The sequence below is a fragment of the Phaseolus vulgaris genome, chromosome 2 (genome assembly GCF_051622355.1).
Source record: "Phaseolus vulgaris cultivar YP4 chromosome 2, ASM5162235v1, whole genome shotgun sequence".
In the NCBI taxonomy this organism is placed as follows: domain Eukaryota; kingdom Viridiplantae; phylum Streptophyta; class Magnoliopsida; order Fabales; family Fabaceae; genus Phaseolus; species Phaseolus vulgaris.
The window spans coordinates 28,431,091-28,454,051 of record NC_143499.1 but is presented as its reverse complement, the minus strand read 5'-3'; the positions used below and the strand labels follow the sequence as shown (position 1 = coordinate 28,454,051).

Here is a 22,961-nt window from a genome sequence, read left to right as displayed (position 1 = left end):
CAAATTGTTTCAGGTCTCCTTAATATTGCAATTAAAACAATTTGTTATAGTAATTACGTTACTTTAAAAAAATTATTTATAACTGATATAATAATATAATAAAATATTTTTCTCAAAATTTTATGTAACATTGTTTATCTTTAGAAACTTTACAGGTGTGTCAATTACATTATAGTTATTCTTCAAATACATGTACTAAATTGAATAATTAATTATTATTTAAATGGTCGATAAATTGAATATAATATTGTTACGACAAATTGCATGCTCTGTCTAACAATGATTTGTTATTTAATCATGTTCTGTTTTTATTACTTATAACTTATACCTTAAATGATTATATAAGTTATTGTGCTCATATTATATCAACATTATGGTCAACAAGATAAAAGGTAGATCATTTCTTATTTTCAAGCCTTTTGTTTATTGATACATGGTTGCATTAAATAGGTATCAGAATAATTAACTCAATAATTTATTTTATTCTTTTTGAGATAGAGTGTGCCCTTTGTATTTTCCTGATACACTTTTTTCGAAATTTAATTGCTTTTTCCTATGTAAAGTTGATGAAGCAGGTAATCATTTCATCTCAATTTCCAAATTTTAGGATTTCAAAATTTATTTTTTTACAAAATAATTTATTTTAAACATTATTTAAATTTTAACCGTTGGATTTACATGCTTATTATTATTATTATTTATGTCAAATAATTATATGTTGTGAGAATTGATTTTTTTTCTGGGACGAATTCTTTTTATGTTATATTTCTCATCATCAAACTTCTTAAAAATGAACAAATTCATTATTCAAAAATATTTATTAAATAAAACAATTTTTTTAAATAAAAAAAAATATTTAAAGGCTTTATTTATTGATACATGCGTGTTTTCCATATATCTGATAGCAATCAACTCACAAATTTACAGATTGTACTTTTTTAGATTGAGTCTGACTTACTTGATTTTGTATTTTTTCAGATACACGTGGCTAATGTAATCTCTCTTACACAGTTGTCAAAATATTCATTTCTCTTCCCTTTTGGTAGATATAGATAATCATTTCAACATTAAACATTAATAGTTTAAATTTAAATTTCGCTTCCCAACAATCATTTCTTTATATAATTAAAATTTAATTCAATTTCAATATTATTTAAATTTAACTTTATTCTTATTATAATTAAATATTAAAAAATTTATATACATAATATATAATGTTATATATATATATATATATATTATAATTACGTATTCTGTATTATTATATTGTAGTATGTCTGTTATAATTCAGTTTAATTGTTATTTTTAATATTATTAAATGATTATTAATTAATTAATGATGTACTTGAAATGAAAGATACACTGGACAAACCAAAGGTCATAACATTGTGGTGTTTTTTATTATTCACAACCGTACTCATTTCTACCAAATCTTCTATAAAATATCCTCCTCTGCTACTTTTTTTCTGGTGCTCTACTACTTTCTTTCTAGTGGTTTCTCTAATATTCTTTTTCTCTCCTACTGAGTTCTTGGTGTTTTCTCCACTACTCATTTAATGGCGCCCAGTGCTGAAGAAATCATTAGACTTCAAACAAGAGGAGTCTTTTGGTGCATGAACAGCCGTGGTGAAGTATGTATATTTATCTTTTTTTCCAAAATTTCTTCTTTTCAACATTTTCTTCATTTCCTGACATTTTTTTTTCTTTATTTCATAAAAAATAGCTTGGTTATTTAGATCGGGCTTTCGCCATCGAGTTTCAAAAAGAACTGGGAAAGGAGTGGACCCTGGCTGATTCAGAAGGAAACCTCCATATAGTGGAATATAACGAAAATTTATTGTCGCCGAAAATATTGAGTGGATGGTTTAATTTATTTGATTTTTATGGTTTCATAGATGATAACTACATTTTATTCCATTATGTGGGTCACAACGCCTTCCATATAACTGTTTATATGGATGACGTCCCTCAGAGTGGAGTAAATCGTTATTTGGAAGAAATTGAAGGGAAGGAACCCTTAAGCATTGGTCCCTTTGATCATTTTTCCATAAAGTTGTCTCGATTAAGTATCAAACTCAGTTATCTGGTTAGTATAAAATTGATTTATTTAAAAATGTTTTGTATTTTATTCTACTTCATTTCTATTTTCTTATTATTTCAATATTGTTGTAGGATCTTCCTGCTAAATTTTCACAATATATTCGACAAGGGAGATTCAACAAGGTTACTCTGCATGGTCTACTAATGGATGTGGAATGCAAGGTCTTGAAAGGGAAGCCTCCTTCTAGACGGATTAAACTTGGAAAAGGGTGGAAGAATTTCTGTAGTCTTCATTCTTTTCGTGAAGGAGACAAGATTATCTTCGAATGTGATACGAGAAATCCTTCTTCTCATATCAGGGTTTTGTTACTTACTTCTATTCACCATTTAAGTTATCCTGCATAATTTCGTTTATTATTCTCATAGCATAATAGTTACCAGTGACTAAGAAAGTTCATACATATTTATGTTTCTGCTTGGACTTTTTTGGAAAACTGAACAGTTAGGTACTCTTTATGTTTATATTATATTCACTATATGTTTCTATTTAGTAGTGTTCATATTCTATTTGTTCCTCTGTTTATTACAAATTTGTTTCATTATCTGGTATATTTATAATAGGTTGGCATTATTACATATGCTTAACACTATAACAATTGTCAGTATATTAAAGTCAGAAAAATCTTTTATCATATTTTTTATTATATATATTTTGTGTTAATATTACAGAATGCTTATATTCGTTTTATTCTTTGTATATTGTCTATTATTAATTAGTCATTCAAGTATTAATTGTTGCTTTTTTTATATATAGAAACCTAATGATGTATATATGTTTATTATTGTTGTATGGTTTTTAAGATCTTTAGTTATTTATATAATAGTATTTCATTATGTTTTAGTTGTATTATATTACATTACATTTTAATTTAATTTATATCATTAAAGGTGAATTCATAATTTAATATGATTTTGCCTACAATCTGTTTATTGAAGAAACACACATTTACTTATAGTTTTTTGTAATAATTGTACTTGGTATCTCCTTAATTCTATTTTTTAATTGCAAAGATTTTTTGGAGAGTTTATTCTATTTTTTAATTGCAAAGATTTTTTGGAGAATTTTTTTGCAGATTAAATTACAGTTTGAAGATAGGTGAAGAGGACTTCACCATAAATACGTAATGGATACATAGTATTAGATAATTGTTTATATAATAATGTATTTGTTCAAATTATTTTATTGTATTGATATTGTATTGTAATGTATTTATTATGGCCAAAATATATTCATGAATTTTTAATTACTTATGTTATATTATATTAAATTCATTAATATACTAAAAGTATATAAATTTATACTATTGCAATATATTTAATTTCATTTCATCAACTTAATAATTTATATATATCTAAATAAATTTATTATTTTTAATATTAATATTTAAATATAAAAAATTTGAAAAAGTCACGTGCGTTGCACGGGTCAACGTACTAGTAAATATAACAAATAGAAGGCACTTCCGGGGTAAGTTTTAAAAAAAATTCAAAAAGAAAAAAAATCAAATTTTAACTAAAAATAGCAAACTGAAACTCATTCTGGGAGTAACAAGTGGCACTCTATATGACTTACACGTGTGCAAAACCCCATTTCTTTAAATACTCCCTTTCTTTATACACACTTTCAGCGTTTCTCTCTCCTATTACTCAACTTCCCCAGTTTCTCTTCTCTGGGTTTCATGTGGTTCTCTCATATTTCTCCAGGTTATTATTTATTCTTTTTGGGTTTTTCTTATCAATCGTTCTTTTCATGTTTCTGATGATTATTTTCTTCTTTGGGTTTCCTGCATGGTTCTTCTCTGAGTTTCCTATGGTTCTCTCCTATTTCTCCAGGTTATTATTTCTTCTTTTTGGCTTTTTCTTATCAAAGTTTCGTTCTTTTCATGTTTCTGATGATTTTTTTCTTCTCTGGATTTCCTGCACGGTTCTTCTCAAGGTTTCCTGCGGTTCTCTCCTATTTCTCCAGGTTATTACTTCTTCTTTTTGGATTTTTCTTATCAAAGTTTCGTTCTTTTCATGTTTCTGATGATTTGTTTCTTCTCTGGTTTCCTACACGGTTCTTCTCTGGGGTTTCCTGCTGTTCTCTCTTATTTCTCCAGGTTATTATTTTTTCTTTTTGGGTTTTTCTTATCAAAGTTTTGTTCTTTTCATGTTTCTGCTTTTTTTTTTTCATCTACATTTCATTTCAGTTTCTTTTTTTCATCTACATTTCATTTCAGTTTCTTCCGCAACCACCGCAACCAGTAGTGGAATGGATTTTCGTTCATATCCATTGTATGTTCAAGCACCAAGGTAAAATCTTTTCCAGGGTTTGTCCTCATGGTTTGGACTTCCACTCAGAGATATTTTTTTGGGATTTGCTTATCAAAGTTTTGTTTTTTTCATGTCTCTGCTGATTATTTTCATCTATTTTACGGTTTCTTTGCTTCTTTGTTCTTGACATTGTTGATTATGTTTTTTTTTTACGTCTCATGGCATAAAAATGATATTTTTTTTTTCTTATCAAAGTTTCAATATTGTCATGTTTCTGCGGATTATGTTCATCTCTTTTACCGTTTCTTGCTTCTTTGTTCTTCACATTGTTGATTCTGTGTTTTGTTGTTACGTTTCATAACATAAAAATGATATTTTTTTTGGTTTTTCTTATCAAAGTTTCATTATTTTCATGTTTCTGCTTATTCTTTTCATCTCTTTTACCACTTCTTTGTTTCTTTGCTGATAAAATCGTTAATGGAGTTTTTTTTTACTTAGGATTTGGACTTCCACTCAAAGAGATCTCCTTTTTGTTGTTAAACTTTCTTTGGCAAATTTTTTACACCTTTTTTTCATCTATATTTCAGTTTGTGCAGCTTCCTGTAGTGGAAGTGGAATGGATTTTCGTTCATATCAATAGTATGTTCAAGCATCAAGGTGAAATCTTTTTCTTCCTCTTTTCTCATAGTTGTTTTCATTGTTCATTTTTTTTTCTGATAAAATCGTTAATGAAGTTATTTTTGGGCTACTTAGGGTTTTGACTTCCTCTCAAAGATGTGCATGCAGCAAAATTTTGTTGGGATGGAGGATATTTTGTCAAATCCATGCACTTTGTGAAACCACAAATTGATCTTTCATAGTGGAATTCATATGATGGTGTTGTAAGTGCTGTGAAAATTCAAGATTGTATTCTTCTGAATTTAATTTTCCAAAGACAATGTTTTGATTATAGAGATTCCATTACTATTATAGAGTTATGTAATTTGCAAATTGTTGTAATGTCCACCGGAGAAAATTAATTGTTTACTTTATTTTAGTTATCAAGTTTTGTTTAGATACATGGTCAAATTTTATAATTTCATATTAAATATTATTATGGAATGTTATTTTGTATTTTTTATTTCAATATTTTACTTTATAGTTTACTTTGAAAAGAGACATGAAATGTGTGTTATTTGTTTGTAATAATGTGTTGGCATGAATAAGTTAAACTTCATAAAAAATTATTCTTCAATTTAATGTATTTAATTATATTTAATGTATTTAATTTTATTATTCGCATTAATGTATTCTTCCGAAAAACTTTAACGTTAAGATTATTCGCATTATATTATTCTTCAAAATTCAAATTTCAAAATTCAAATTCAAATTCAAAATTCAAATTCAAAACTTTAATGTATTTAATATTCAAAATTTAATATTTCAAGATCACTAATTACCTTTCTGACTCATATCTTCTTTTTTCTTACTTATTCTGTTGCACACTTATTTCCAATTACAAGATTATTATTATTAATCTTAAAATATTTTCAAATTTTACAATTCCAATATCATTAATTACCTTTCTGATTCCTATCTTCTTTTTCTGACTTCTTCTGCTGCACACTTATTTCCAATTCCAAGATTATTATTATTATTATTAATTTTAAAATATTTAATTTTTCATATTTTCAAATTTTACAATTCCAAGATCATTAATTACTTTTCTGATTCATATCTTCTTTTTCTAACTTCTTCTTCTGGCACACTTATTTCCAATTCCAAGATTATTATTATTATTAATAATAATCTTCAAATATTTAATTTTTCAGATTTTAAAATTTTAAAATTTCAACAACATTAATTACCTTTCTGACAATACTTTCATTATGTTTTCTTACTATTTTTGTCCTGTTATTTATTTTCTACTTAAATAAAAATATAAAATTTATCAATTTTTCAACATCCTAAATAAATATAAATTCACTCAATTTTAATGACATTCTTAAATAAAAATCGAAAATCAATAAAGTTAGTAGATTATTCAAAATTCTAAATAAATACATATCTCAAATAAATAAAACATTTATAAGTTTTCAAAATACTCAATAATAAAAAAATATTAAATTATTTTATTTCCAACTTAAATAAAAAACTAAAATAAAGGAAATTTATAGGATTTTCAAAATCAAATAAATATAAGTCCAAAAAATATTTAATGTCATTCTTAAATAAAAATTCAAAATAATACAATTCCTAAATCATTTAATCTCATTCTTAAATAAAAACTGAAAATCGATAAAATTTCTAAATTATTTAATGTGATTCTTAAATGAAAATCTAAATTAATTAAATTTTTATGTTTTTCAAATTTCTAAATGAATACAAATCCTAAATAATAAATAACATTTATAAAGTTTTAAAAATCCTAAATAAATACAAAATCTAAATGATTTAATATTTTAAATAAATAATTTTTTAAAATAAATTAAATTTCTAAATTATTCAAAATCCTAAATGGAAATAAAAAATGTCATACTTAATTTAATGGAAATAAAAAAAATCCTAAATTATTTAAAATTATAAAAGAAATACAAATATTAAATTAATAAATGTAGTACTTAAATAAAAATTTGCAATAAATAAAATACATAAATTATTGAAAATTAGAAATAAATACAAATTCTAATTATTAATGTCATACTTAAATAAAAATTTATAATAAATAAAATTCTTAAATTATTTAAAAATATAAATAAACACAAATCCTAAATTATTGAATGTCATACTTGGATAAAAATTTATAATAATAATATTTTTAAATAATTTAAGAATTTTAAACACATAAAAATCCTAAATTATTTAATGTCCTACTTAAATAAATAATTTTTTTAATTATTCTAAATATCAAAATAATAATAATTATTATAAATTATTTAATCCCTATTTAAATGAAAATTTGAAATAAATAAAATTTCTAAAATATCCAAAATCTTAAATAAACACAAATCATTACTTATGTCATACATAAATAAAACTTCAAAAGTTTTTTAAAATCCTAAATAAGTATAAAATCATAAATTATTTTATTTCCTACTTAAATAAAAATTTAAATTGTTCAAAATCTTAAATAAATAAATATCTAAAGATTTGTAATATCATTTTAGGATAAAATCAAAAAATAATTAAAATTTATAAATTAATCAAAATTCTCAATAAATTCATATCCTAAATTATTTAATTTCATTCTTAGATAGAAATATAAAATTAATAAATTTTTACATTTTCTAAAATCCTAAAGAAATATAAACCCTAAATTATTTTATCTCCTAAATAATAATCTCAAAGAAATAAATTTTCTCAAATTACTTATTTGAATATACTTATCTTTATTTCTTATATATTAATATTTCCATTGTATTATAGGATGAGTCCTTTTTTACATATAACTGTTTATTGTTACTAACTTTCTTAACAAATTTTGTCAGTTTGTAATACTTTAATTATTTATCTCTCTGTATTATTTAGGTTCATGTATTGTATATATTATTTTAGTCTGTTTATTTATTTATTTATTCGCATATGCTAATGATTATTTCTTATATATTTGTAATTTTTTTTATTTTGTCACTTACATATTTATATATATATATATATATATATATATATATATAAAATAAATACAAATACTAAATAAGTGAATGTGATACTTAAATAAAAATTTACAACATATAAAATTTCTAAATTGTTTAAAATTTTAAATAAATAAAATTCTAAAATTATTCAAAAAAATATTTATAAATAATATTTCTAAATTATTTAATACCCTACTTAAATAAAAAATTTAAATAAATAAAATTTCTAAAATATCCCAAATCTAGATATACAATATTTTTCTGGAAGAAACACACATTTTTTATTACTTTTACTGTAACTGTAATTGGTATAATATAATGAATTAATTTTTTAATTAAAATAATTATTCTGAGAGATTTTTAAATATGAACGTAACATGAAGTTGGTGAACAGTACTTCGTAAATATCTTATGGGAACATAATATTAGATAATTATTTATATAATGTAAATTTGTTAAAATTATTTTTTTCTATTGTAATGTATTTGTTATGGAAAAAATTTATTCATTCCTTTTTATTTATAATTAATTTGTGGACTATTAATCTATTTAGCATAGCCACGAACACGGGAACACGTGGACACGGGAACACGAGGACACGGGGACACGGGACATGAGGCCACAGGTACACAAGGACACGGATCTATATATTAAATAATTGTGAATTATATAAATTGACAATAAAGATTTATGTGCACAAATATTAATTTATATGACAAAATGTGACTTCATAATTTAATATGATTTTCGCCTACAATATGTTTCTGGAAAAAATACACATTTTTTATTACTTTTACTATAACTGTACTTGGTATAATATAATGAATTAATTTTTTAATTGCAATAATTATTTTGAGAGATTTTTGCATATTAATTTAACATGAAGTCAGTGGAACGTACTTCATTTTTTTCGTAAATATATTATGAGAACATAATATTAGATAGTTATTTATATAATGTAAATTTGTTCAAATTATTTTTTTCTATTGTAGTGTATTTGTTATGACAAAAAATTATTCATTCCTTTTTATTTATAATTAATTTGTGGACTACTAATCTATGTAGCATAGACACGAACACGGGAACACGAGGATACGGGGACACACGGACACGAATCTATATATTATATAATTACGAATTATATAAATTGACAATAAAGATTTATTTACACAAGTATTAATTTATATGACAAAATGTAACTTCAAAGTTTAATATGATTTTCGCCTGCAACATGTTTCTAGAAGAAATACACATTTTTTTATTACTTTTACTATAATTGTACTTGGTATAATATAATGAATTAATTTTTAAAATGCAATAATTATTCTGAGAGATTTTTGCATATTAACTTAGAATGAAGTTGGTGAACAATACTTCATTTCCTTCGTTAATATCTTATGGGAACATAATATTAGATAATTTTTTATATATTGTAAATTTGTTCAAATTATTTTTTTCTATTCTAATGTATTTGTTATTAGAAAAATTTATTCATTTTTTTTTATTTATAACTAATTTCTGGACTACTAATCTATGTAGCATAGACACTGACACAGGGACACGGGACACGGGGAAAAAGGAACACGGGGACACAAGGACACAGATCTATAAATTATATAATTATGAGTTATATAAATTGACAATAAAGATTTATGTGCACAAGTATTAATTTATATGACAAAATGTGACTTCATAATTTAATATCATTTTCGCCTATAATATGTTTCTGGAAGAAATACACATTTTTTATTACTTTTACCATAACAGTACTTGGTATATAAAATTAATTAATTTTTAATTGCAATAATTATTTTGAGGGATTTTTGCTTATTAACTTAGCATGAATTTGGTGAAGAGTACTTGATTTTCTTCGTAAATATCTTATGGGAACATATTATTAGATAATTATTTATATAATGTAAATTTGTTAAAATTATTTTTTTCTATTGTAATGTATTTGTTATGGAAAAAAAATTTCATTCCTTTTTATTTATAATTAATTTGTGGACTACTAATCTATTTAGCATAGTCACGGACACGGGAACACGAGGACACGGAAACACGAGGACATGGGGACACGGGACTTGAGGACACAGGTACAAGAGGTAACGGATCTATATATTAAATAATTGTGAATTATATAAATTGACAATAAATATTTATGTGCACAAATATTAATTTATATGACAAAATGTGACTTCATAATTTAATATGATTTTCGCCTACAATATGTTTCTGGAAAAAATACACATTTTTTATTACTTTTACTATAACTGTACTTGGTATAATATAATGAATTAATTTTTTAATTGCAATAATTATTATGAGAGATTTTTGCATATTAATTTAACATGAAGTCGGTGAAACATACTTCATTTTTTTGGTAAATATCTTATGGGAACATAATATTAGATAATTATTTATATAATGTAAATTTGTTCAAATTATTTTTTTCTATTGTAGTGTATTTGTTATGACAAAAATTTATTCATTCCTTTTTATTTATAATTAATTTGTGGACTACTAATCTATGTAGCATAGACACGAACACGGGGACACGAGGATACGGGGACACACGAACACGGATCTATATATTATATAATTATGAATAATGAAAATTTACAAAAAAAAATTATGTGCACAAGTATTAATTTATATGACAAAATGTGACTTCATAATTTAATATGATTATCGCCTACAATATGTTTCTGGAAGAAACACACATTTTTTATTACTTTTACTATAACTATAATTGGTATAATATAATGAATTAATTTTTTAATTGCAATAAGTATTCTGAGAGATTATTGCATATTAACTTAGCATGAAGTTGGTAACCAGTACTTCATTTTCTTCGTAAATATCTTATGGGAACAAAATATTATATAATTATTTAAATATTGTAAATTTGTTCAAATTATTTTTTTTCTATTGTAATGTATTTGTTATGACAAAAATTTATCCATTCCTTTTTATTTATAACTAATTTGTGGACTACTAATCTATGTAGCATAGACACTGACACGGGGACACGGTGAAACAGGGACACGGGGACACTGAGACACACGGATCTATGTATTATATAATTATCAATTATATAAATTGACAATAAAGATTTATGTGCACAAGTATTAATTTATATGACAAAATGTGACTTCATAATTTAATATCATTTTCGCTTATAATATGTTTATGGAAGAAATACACATTTTTTATTACTTTTACCATAACAGTACTTGTTATAATATAATGAATTAATTTTTTAATTGCAATAATTATTCTGAGAGATTTTTGCATATTAACTTAGCATGAAGTTGGTGAACAGTACTTCATTTTCTTCGTAAATATCTTATGGGAACATAATATTAGACAATTATTTATATAATGTAAATTTGTTCAAATTTTTGTTTTTCTATTGTAATGTATTCGTTAAGGCAAAAATTTATTCATTCCTTTTTATTTATAATTAATTTGTAGACTACTAATCTATGTAGCATAGACATTGACACAGGAAAACGGGACACTAGGACACGAATCTATATATTATATAATTATGAATTATATAAATTGACAATAAAGATTTATGTGCACAAGTATTAATTTATTTGACAAAATGTGACTTCATAATTTAATATCATTTTGCCTTACAATATGTTTCTGGAAGAAACACACATTTTTTATTACTTTTATTATAACTGTAATTGGTATAATATAATGAATTAATTTTTTAATTGCAATAATTATTCTGAGAGATTTTTGCATATTAACTTAGCATGAAGTTTGTGAACAGTACTTCATTTTCTTCGTAAATATCTTATGGGAACATAATATTAGATATTTATTTATATAATGTAAATTTGTTCAAATTATTTTTTTCTATTGTAATGTATTTGTTATTACAAAAATTTATTCATTCCTTTTTATTTATTATTAATATGTGCACTACTAATCTATGTAGCATAGACACTGACACGGGGACACGGGGACACAAATCTATATATTATATAATTATGAATTATATAAGTTGATAATAAATATATATGTGCACAAGTATTAATTTATATTACAAAATCTGATTTCATAATTTAATATGATTTTCGCTTACAATATGTTTCTGGAAGAAACACACATTTTTTTATTACATTTTCTATAAATGTACTTGGTATAATATAATGAATTAATTTTTAAATTGCAATAATTATTCTGAGAGATATCTGCATATTAACTTAGCATGAAGTTGGTGAACAACACTTCATTTTCTTCGTAAATATCTTACAGGAACATAATATTAGATAATTATTTATATAATGTAAATTTGTTCAAATTATTTTTTTCTATTGTAATGTATTTGTTAAGGCAAAAATCTATTCATTCCTTTTTATTTATAATTAATTTGTAGACTACTAATTTATGTAGCATAGACAGTGACACGGGGACACAGGGACACGGGACACGTGGACACAGATCTATATATTAAATAATTATGAATTATAGAAATTGACAATAAAGATTTATGTGAACAAGTATTAATTTATATGACAAAATGTGACCTCATAATTTAATATGATTTTCGCCTACAATATATTTATGGAAGAAACACACATTTTTTTTATTACTTTTGCTATAACTGTACTTGGTATAATATAATGAATTAATTTTTTAATTGCAATAATTATTCTGAGAGATATTTGCATATTAACTTAGCATGAAGTTGGTGAACAATACTTCATTTTCTTCGTTAATATCTTGTGGGAACATAATATTAGATAATTATTTATATAATGCAAATTTGTTCAAATTTTTTTTTCTATTGTAATGTATTTTTTATGACAAAAATTTATTCATTCCTTTTTATTTATAATTAATTTTTGCACTACTAATCTATGTAGCATAGACGGTGACACGAGGACACGGGGACACGGGACACGTGGACACAGATATATATATTAAATAATTATGAATTATAGAAATTGACAATAAATATTTATGTGCACAAGTATTAATTTATATTACAAAATGTGACTTCATAATTTAATATGATTTTCGCCTACAATATGTTTATGGAAGAAACACACATTTTTTATTACTTTTATTATCACTTTAATTGATATAATATAATGGATTAATTTTGTAATTGCAATAATTATTCTAAGAGATTTTTGCATATTAACTTAGCATGAAGTTGGTGAACAGTACTTATTTTCTTCGTAAATATCTTATGGGAACATTCTATTAGATAATTATTTATATAATATAAATCTGTTCAAATTATTTTTTTTCTATTGTAACGTATTTGTTAAGGCAAAAATTTATGAATTCATTTTTATTAATAATTAATTTATGGACTACTAATCTATGTAGCATAGACATTGACACGGGACACGGGGAAACTGGATCACAAGGACACAAATCTATATATTACATAATAAAGAATAATATAACTTGACAATAAAGATTTATGTGCACAACTATTAATTTATATGACTAAATGTGACTTCATAATTTAATATGATTATCGCCTACAATATGTTTCTGGAATAAACATACACTTTTTATTACTTTTACTATAACTATAATTGGTATAATATAATGAATTAATTTTTTAATTGCAATAAGTATTCTGAGAGATTATTGCATATTAACTTAGCATGAAGTTGGTGACCAGTACTTCATTTTCTTCGTAAATATCTTATGGGAACATAATATTAGATAATTATTTAAATATTGTAAATTTTTTCAAATTATTTTTTTTCTATTGTAATGTATTTGTTATGACAAAAATTTATCCATTCCTTTTTATTTATAATTAATTTGTGGACTACTAATCTATGTAGCATAGACACTGACACGGGGACACGGTGAAACAGGGACACGGGGATACTGAGACACACGGATCTATATATTATATAATTATCAATTATATAAATTGACAATAAAGATTTATGTGCACAAGTATTAATTTATATGACAAAATGTGACTTCATAATTTAATATCATTTTCGCTTATAATATGTTTATGGAAGAAATACACATTTTTTATTACTTTTACAATAACAATACTTGGTATAATATAATGAATTAATTTTTTAATTGCAATAATTATTCTGAGAGATTTTTGCATATTAACTTAGCATGAAGGTTGTGAACAGTACTTCATTTTCTTCGTAAATATCTTATGGGAACATAATATTAGACAATTATTTATATAATGTAAATTTGTTCAAATTTTTGTTTTTCTATTGTAATGTATTCGTTAAGGCAAAAATTTATTCATTCATTTTTATTTATAATTAATTTGTAGACTACTAATCTATGTAGCATAGACATTGACACAGGGAAACGGGACACTAGGACACGAATCTATATATTATATAATTATGAATTATATAAATTGACAATAAAGATTTATGTGCACAAGTATTAATTTATTTGACAAAATGTGACTTCATAATTTAATATCATTTTGCCTTACAATATGTTTCTGGAAGAAACACACATTTTTTATTACTTTTATTATAACTGTAATTGGTATAATATAATGAATTAATTTTTTAATTGCAATAATTATTCTGAGAGATTTTTGCATATTAACTTAGCATGAAGTTTGTGAACAGTACTTCATTTTCTTCGTAAATATCTTATGGGAACATAATATTAGATATTTATTTATATAATGTAAATTTGTTCAAATTATTTTTTTCTATTGTAATGTATTTGTTATTACAAAAATTTATTCATTCCTTTTTATTTATTATTAATATGTGCACTACTAATCTATGTAGCATAGACACTGACACGGGGACACGGGGACACAAATCTATATATTATATAATTATGAATTATATAAATTGATAATAAATATATATGTGCACAAGTATTAATTTATATTACAAAATCTGATTTCATAATTTAATATGATTTTCGCCTACAATATGTTTTTGGAAGAAACACACATTTTTTTATTACTTTTTCTATAAATGTACTTGGTATAATATAATGAATTAATTTTTAAATTGCAATAATTATTCTGAGAGATATATGCATATTAACTTAGCATGAAGTTGGTGAACAATACTTCATTTTCTTCGTAAATATCTTACGGGAACATATTATTAGATAATTATTTATATAATGTAAATTTGTTCAAATTATTTTTTTCTATTGTAATGTATTTGTTAAGGCAAAAATTTATTCATTCCTTTTTATTTATAATTAATTTGTAGACTACTAATTTATGTAGCATAGACAGTGACACGGGGACACAGGACATGTGAACACAGATCTATATATTAAATAATTATGAATTATAGAAATTGACAATAAAGATTTATGTGAACAAGTATTAATTTATATGACAAAATGTGACTTCATAATTTAATATGATTTTCGCCTACAATATATTTATAGAAGAAACACACATTTTTTTTATTACTTTTGCTATAACTGTACTCGGTATAATATAATGAATTAATTTTTTAATTGCAATAATTATTCTGAGAGATATTTGCATATTAACTTAGCATGAAGTTGGTGAACAATACTTCATTTTCTTCGTAAATATCTTATGGGAACATAATATTAGATCATTATTTATATAATGCAAATTTGTTCAATTTTTTTTTCTATTGTAATGTATTTTTTATGACAAAAATTTATTCATTCCTTTTTATTTATAATTAATTTTTGTACTACTAATCTATGTAGCATAGACAGTGACACGAGGACACGGGACACGTGGACACAGATCTATATATTAAATAATTATGAATTATAGAAATTGACAATAAAGATTTATGAATTATACACTTTCATTCTTCTCCAGTCACAACAATAAAGCAATTTCATCAATTAAGCATGTGTGAAAGAGTTGACGAGAAGATTCATTTGTATTTGACGTTTAGAGTGTGTGAAAATTATTATTTTTTAGTTTTGTATTCAATTTTTGCACCTTGTTGGGGTTTTTCTTTTGGTTAGGTGGTTTCTAGAAATATGAAATAAAAATAAGGGAAAGAAAATATATCTACCACCAATAAAAACATCACAAAACTTATATCAATTATCAATGTTCACCATCAACCACCATTATTTGAAAATGAAGAAAAAAACATCATACTCTCCATGAATAACTATTGTTAGAATTTAAAAAAATATGAAAGTACACTAGAAAGATATGAAAGTGTAGGAAGAATTTATGATGTAGTAAATATATCAATAAATAATTGAAAGAGAGGGTAATACACAAAGTTTTACATAGATAACATCACTTGAAAATAAAGAAAAAAATATCATACCCTCTATTAAGAAATACTCTTAGAATTGAAAAAAATATGAAGATGCACGTGAAAGATATAAAAGGGCAGAGAGAATTTGTGATGTAACAAATATATCAATGAATAATTGAAAGAGATTAATACACAAAGTTTTATATAAATGATTGTATAATGGTCTTAAATAAAATAATCTTTTTAAGATTCTGGACCATCTTCAATAAAATTAAATTACATTTTTAAATTTGAAATTTTATTTAAAGAATTTGAGTAACTTTCGACTTGAACAAATAATGAATTGGTAATTTTCTATACAATTTGTTAATATAATTTATCATTTATAAACTGTGTTACTTAAATTAAACTGTATTTAGATGTTCACGAAAAGCTAAAAAAAATAGTTAATTAATTCTAAAAAAAAAGTGAAAGCCCACATGGTAAATTAGTTAGGGTTAAAGCCCAATTGAAAGAAAAGTAAACGACGAGGCAAAACATAAGGCGGCTAGTAATTGCAGGTCAAAAGTTTACTTTTAGGAGGTGCCAGAACACAACAACCTCATCTCGCACAAAACAGTCTGAATATTAATCCATGGTGATGGAATTAAGATATTTTATAACTGAAAACAGAATAAGTTGCAAATGCAACGGCATAGTTCACACCACAGTAACATTCCTCCAATTGGTTCTCCATGAGAGGGAAACAGCAACGTGGAGCGGAAGACTCGTTCTTCGCTCCAAACCCTTCTGCCACTCAGCACAATTTGGGCTTACCAAACCACCGCAGGCCCGCACGTAGGAACCGAGGCCCACACCAACCGAACTTGAAATACCGTGTCGTGAACAAGCCCGAAGCGGTTTCTTCCTCCAACTCTCACTCCGTTGAGGATGCCAACGTGGACGTTACTGTCGCATGCCTAAATCTCCATGGCGAGGACGCTGGCGGCGCCTCCGAGCTCAACATCGTTGACGGCACCGACCGTGTGGCTTGTTTCAGCAAGGTCGAGGAAGGAGGCGGCAATGATGATGATGATGATGGTGGTGGTGGTGGTGATAATGACGATATTCAGACAAGGCTTGATAAGCTGCTCTGTGAAATTGAGGAACCTGATTTGTCCGAGGAGCAGATCAGAATCAATGATCAATTGCAACAAGATGAGGTAGAGATAACGCTGTAGAAATTGAATCTTTGATCGCTTGGTTACCGTTGTTTTGTGACATTAATGATTTGGGCAAAACGATCGGAATTAATGTTTTATGCTCGGGACAAAACTTAGGTGCTTTTGGAAATGTTCTTCTATAGAGTTGTAGTTACAGCTCTATTTGCATTGAAGTTGACAGAAAAACTAGGAATAACTTTTTAGGCACATCTACAATGTTCTCTTATTAGAATTGTAGTTGCACCTCTATTTGCATTGGAGTTAGGACAACGCTACTAAACTCTTAGGTGCTTTTAGTAATGCTCTCTAATTTCAGTTTATTTCGGTAATTATGTTAATTAGTAATGTGAACTTTTATCACGAGGATTGGTGAAACTTTAATTTGATTGAGAACAACACCAAAAACACCTCAAAAGCTGCAAGTAAGTTTGCTTTTAAAGTTAACATAGGTTGCCAGTTAAAACCCAATTCTCACTGAAAAACAGCAAAAAATAACGGTTAAGAACTTCATTAAGTTTGGATGTATTGCTTTGAAGCAGAATTATTATGGCATGTGATATCTATGTTGCAGATACTTGTGGTGGAGTCAATTTATGGAGAAAATGTTTTCGGCCTTGAGAGATGGAAAGGCTTGCGTTGTTTTCAGGTCTTGCTATAAACCTAATTATTCAGTTTTGGTTTTGTTTCGTTACAATGCAAATTTTCTGAAACCTAATACTGAGTCTCTCTTTTCTTTTTGCCTTCCCTCAGATACATATACACATTGATGTTTTGGGTGAAATTGCCATCACTGCTAAGTTGAACTGTCTTAATCGACTTGAGACTGTAAGCAGCAGTTCAGATGAATTCTTATACACTTTCAAAGTCCAATATCTTCCACCGATTGTTTTGACTTGTTTATTACCTAAGTCGTACCCTAGCCACCAGCCACCAATTTTTACACTCTCTGTTAAGTGGTTGGAACCTGTGAAGATTCTGAGACTGTGCTCCAAGTTGGATTCAATATGGGCTGAACAACAAGGGCAGGAAGTAATTTACCCTTGGGTAGAATGGTTGCATGGTTCTTCTCTTTCTCATCTGGGATTTGATGAGGAAATAACACTTGGGCCTTATGGCATGAACGTTGTTCAGGATGAGCATGTTGTTTCAGGTGCTGAATGCATTGATATGGATATTCCTTTTTTACGAAATTACAATGATCAGAGACACAATGAGAACTTCCTCAAAGAATTACATCAATGTAACATTTGCTTTGGTGAATATACAGGTAATTTCCTATTTATGCCTGACATAATTTATAAACATTATCACTCTGCATGGGAAAGCCTGACTTAGTCCTTTACAAAGATGCAACTAATTTACCTTCTCTTGTTGAGACTCAAAACTGTATGTCTGATCATCTCCATTCATAAAAAGTTTCTTTGAACTTTATTGGTGGCAAATCATTAACAGTTCAATTAATTTTAATAATTGGAGCTCTATTACTTAGCAGATCATCTATGATGCACGGATACAATATGGGTATTGAAAACGATTAATCTCTTCTTGAAAAATATAGGCGATGATATGTTTAGTTACTTTTAAAGTATATATTTATGCATATGCATACTTCACAAAATAAAATAAATGTTATTGTAATTTAAAAAAAAATTACTAAAATAGAAACTTATTACTAATATTATTCAAATTGAACATACTAAATACACTAAACTCAAATGTATATATGAACTAGAAATGATAAAGAAATGAAATGCACTTTGTCATGCACTCTTCTTAAGAATTGAATACAAACACCCCTTCAAATAATTTTCTATTCTATACAGCTTCAAATCATTTTCATTTGCTCACCATTTTCGTCTGTGATGTTGCTTTTGACCTAAATCCCTTTACAGTCTTTGGCTCTTTGCTATGATAGAAAACTGAATCATACTCCTTGTCTTCTCTATAATTTTTGCTCCAACTTACGGACTTAGTAGAGAAGCTAATGCTGTATCACATCACTGCTTGAGCTAATGCGGTCCTACTTCTTTCTATTGACAGCAAGGATAATATAATCTGCATTGTTGATTTCTAAAGACGTTTTCATTCCAATATGCTTTATTATTTATATGCATGACCTGATTCTAATTTTTTCAGTGTTTGGTCAAATAAAGTTAATATTGAACATGGTTCTTATGTCTGCCACTTTATCTATCAGGTTCTGAGTTTATCCGGTTACCATGTATGCATTTTTTTTGCCTCAAGTGTTTGCAGACCTTTGCCCAGATACATGTAAAGGAAGGCACTGTTAGTAATCTTCAATGTCCTGAAGCAAAATGTACAGTCATGATTCCACCTGGCCTTCTAAAGCACTTGCTAGATGACAAAGATTATGAGCGCTGGGAATCCATGATGTTGGAAAAAACACTTGCTTCAATGTCTGATATTGTTTATTGTCCAAGATGTGAAACCCCCTGTATAGAGGATGAAGACCAGCATGCTCAATGCCCAAAATGTTATTTTAGCTTTTGTACCCTTTGCAGGGAACGGCGACATGTTGGCATAGCATGCATGAGTCTAGATATGAAGCTTCAGATTTTGCAGGTATGTTATTTGGATCCAAAATTGAATAAATGGTTTAGTTGTTAATTGTTATCATAGACTCACACCTATGAAATGTCCTTTTGGTGAATACATAGGGGTATATACTTTTATAACCAACATCTAATTATATTTTAAAGGCATATTATTACATTAAAATGTAGTTGAATGATGACATTTTTTTAACGTGATCTACTTGTGAGAACTATTAAACTAATGTTAGATTGATGAAAGTCAATGTCAATAAAAAATTACTGAGTGGACTAAGTATAATGATACTGATAGGAAGGGAAGTATCGAGAGGGGTTGGAAAGTGTATTATAGGAAGAAATTTAAAAGTAAAAGTAGTTAAGAAGTTAGTTGTTATGGGGTGAGACATTTTTAGAAAGTCTATATACAGTCTTATCTTGTGGGCAAAAGTAGGTTGGAAGGATGGGCCAATGAACAAGGTTGTTGTAGAGTTGAAAGCAGATATGGCTAGAATGAAACATAGCCTGCCAGACATTAAAGAAATCAAAGAACTTCTATCTGAAATCAAGAAAAATGAGAAGTTGTTAGAAGGAGGGGAGAATTCAGTTAATGATGAAGAGAAGAAGGAAGAAGGATCTGTACATGGTAACAATTCAGATGAGGAGTGAGGGAGAAGAATTGTTGAGGTGAGGCCTTGGACTAAAAGGGTGGAATTGCCCACTTTTGAAGGGAATGATCTGTTAGGATGGATAACAAGAGCTGCGTTAGAAGATTGCCCAGCTGCGTTGAATAGAAGATTTGGAGGCAGGGAGCGTAGTACTATTTTTGAAAGTTTAACTGCGATAAGACAGGATGAGAAGGTGGATGATTACATTCAGGAGTTTGAAATACTGTCACAAGCTCCACATACATTTGAAGAACAACTGTTGGAGTATTTCTTTGCAGAAAGGTTGAGTGAAGTGGCATAGTGCGGTCACCTCTACGGCGATGCATGATAGGGACTTTGTGTTGGGAATCTCTACCATGACCTTTTAGTTTCTTGGTCATTTCTTTGTCATGATGTGAGTCTAGTATGTTTGCTAGTTTGTATTGCTCTTTATGTTCAAAAGGGCATGTGTTTTGAGTTGCGTTTTTTCTATTCTATTATCATTTTTCTTAATTTTTAACCAAAAACAGGATTCCAGTTTTCTGATTTTTATCTTACTATAGGACCGTCAAAATTCATCCCATTTAAAGGAAGATCAAAAGCGTAGGGAACGTGAAAAGATTAATGAAATGCTCAGTATGAAAGAAATTCATCGTGATTCCAAGCTATGCCCTTCTTGTGACATGGCAATTTCTCGAACTGAGGGTTGTAACAAAATGAAATGTGGTAACTGTGAACAATACTTCTGTTACCGCTGCAACAAGGCAATTGATCCATCAGATCCGTATGGTCATTTCAGGTATTTGGCTTTTTAAACGTAATAGCACTTGCAAAATTCTATTGCATGATTTGCATCTGCCAGGATTCAAATTGCTAATTCTTATGGAACCCATTTTTCATTCTTTCAAGGGATGGTTCATGTGAGCTGTTTCCACGAGAAATGGTTGAATCCTGGCAAGAGCGAATAAATCATCGCCAGGCAGTAGGACAATTACAGGCTGAGCTTTTTCCTCAACGAGGCTTGACATGTCCTAATTGTCGTCAATTTAATGCAAAGGTGAGTAAGGCTTTCTGTTTGTTTCTTGCAAAAATATTACATGAAAGTGTCTGTTTTAATTGGATGAGAATTGTTGAGTTACTGAATTAATGAAGTCTATGCGTTGATTGAGATTATAGATTTGATTAGCCTGTGACACAGCTGAGAGGAGCTCTATTTTAATATCTACTACAGAAGTGACCTTCCAGTTTTTATAGTGCATTATATATTTTGACATACGTGTAGTACAAGGAAAGAACAGGAAGGCACCCTCGTGCATTATACTTGAAATTGAATATTCTTATGTTTGCCTCCATTTACACTAGATCTGCTATTTCTTAGAAATCATTCAAGGATTTTCCTATTCTCATTGTGTACTTTTGCATCTCTAAGGAATACCTTTTGTGAATGAATGTTATGGTTTCAACTTACGAACTCGTACAATATGACCAAAAACCTGTTACCGGTAGTAAATTGGTTTAAGGAGGGTTATTCCAGGGCAAACTGCTCATTTCGGGGTCTTAACAATCGAAGAGTCCCTATTTTGTTGTTGGAAGATAGTTTGTTTGTCATCACTAACTACTTTCTCAATTGCCATTTTGAATTTAAAAACAGATTGGAAATAATAATCACTTGTTTTGCTGGGCATGCCAAAGCCACTACTGCTACTTGTGCAAAGAGATTGTCAGGCGCGGCACCAAGCATTATGGACCCAAGGGCTGCAAACAGCATTCCGACGGATAGTATAAGCATAATGCCTTAAAAATTTTGTTATGTTTTGTTTACTTTTGGCACTGGGAAATGCTGCAGGTTCAATAGGTTTTTCCAGACTGGTGAAGCTACCGTGATTGAATGCATAGGTCGAAACCATCTCCAGTGAGTTCAATTCTATTTTGCAGCAAAATAAAGTATAGATAGGATGTGTTTCAAATTCATACATTTTTGTTTTCGCAAGAGGAAAAGTGTAAAAGGAAAAAGTGTCAATCTTTTTTCATTTTTTATTTTAAAAAAAAATCCTCTACACCAAATTACATTATTATTTTGTGAGAAAATATTACAACTTCATGGAATATGTTGGTTGTATTGGAAGTGTTCGATATCTGTCTACCATGATACTTGGTGATAAAATTCTGCGGGTGGCCTTTGCCCAGGATTTCGTACTCTCAAAAACTCATTCTATAGATTCACAAACGCACATGCAACACCCAATTCATCTAAAGTATCTAAAATTTAAAAAACCTATTCACACCATGCTAGGTAGTAAAAATTACGAATTCTTAGATGTTAAACTTGATGGTTTTTTTGAATAATTACTTAAAAAATTTTAAATCAACAATA

General features: G+C 27.0%; 1 protein-coding gene across 2 annotated transcripts; it reads left to right on the top strand.

Annotated features, from left to right (window-relative positions):
- The first annotated feature begins 16,800 nt into the window (after positions 1–16,800).
- Positions 16,801–22,712, top strand: NHL8 (NDR1/HIN1-like 8). Of its 2 annotated transcripts, none has more exons than XM_068612915.2 (7): positions 16,801–17,391; positions 17,963–18,037; positions 18,142–18,658; positions 19,589–19,974; positions 21,151–21,386; positions 21,497–21,644; positions 22,239–22,712. In XM_068612915.2, the coding sequence occupies exons 1-7, from the start codon at positions 16,924–16,926 to the stop codon at positions 22,365–22,367; spliced, it is 1,959 nt and encodes a 652-aa protein (XP_068469016.2). In that variant the 5' UTR covers positions 16,801–16,923; the 3' UTR covers positions 22,368–22,712. The 2 variants fall into 2 exon arrangements, with proteins under 2 accessions (XP_068469016.2, XP_090154631.1); XM_090298505.1 differs by having other exon boundaries at positions 16,844–17,391; positions 19,636–19,974.
- The last annotated feature ends 249 nt before the right edge of the window (positions 22,713–22,961 follow it).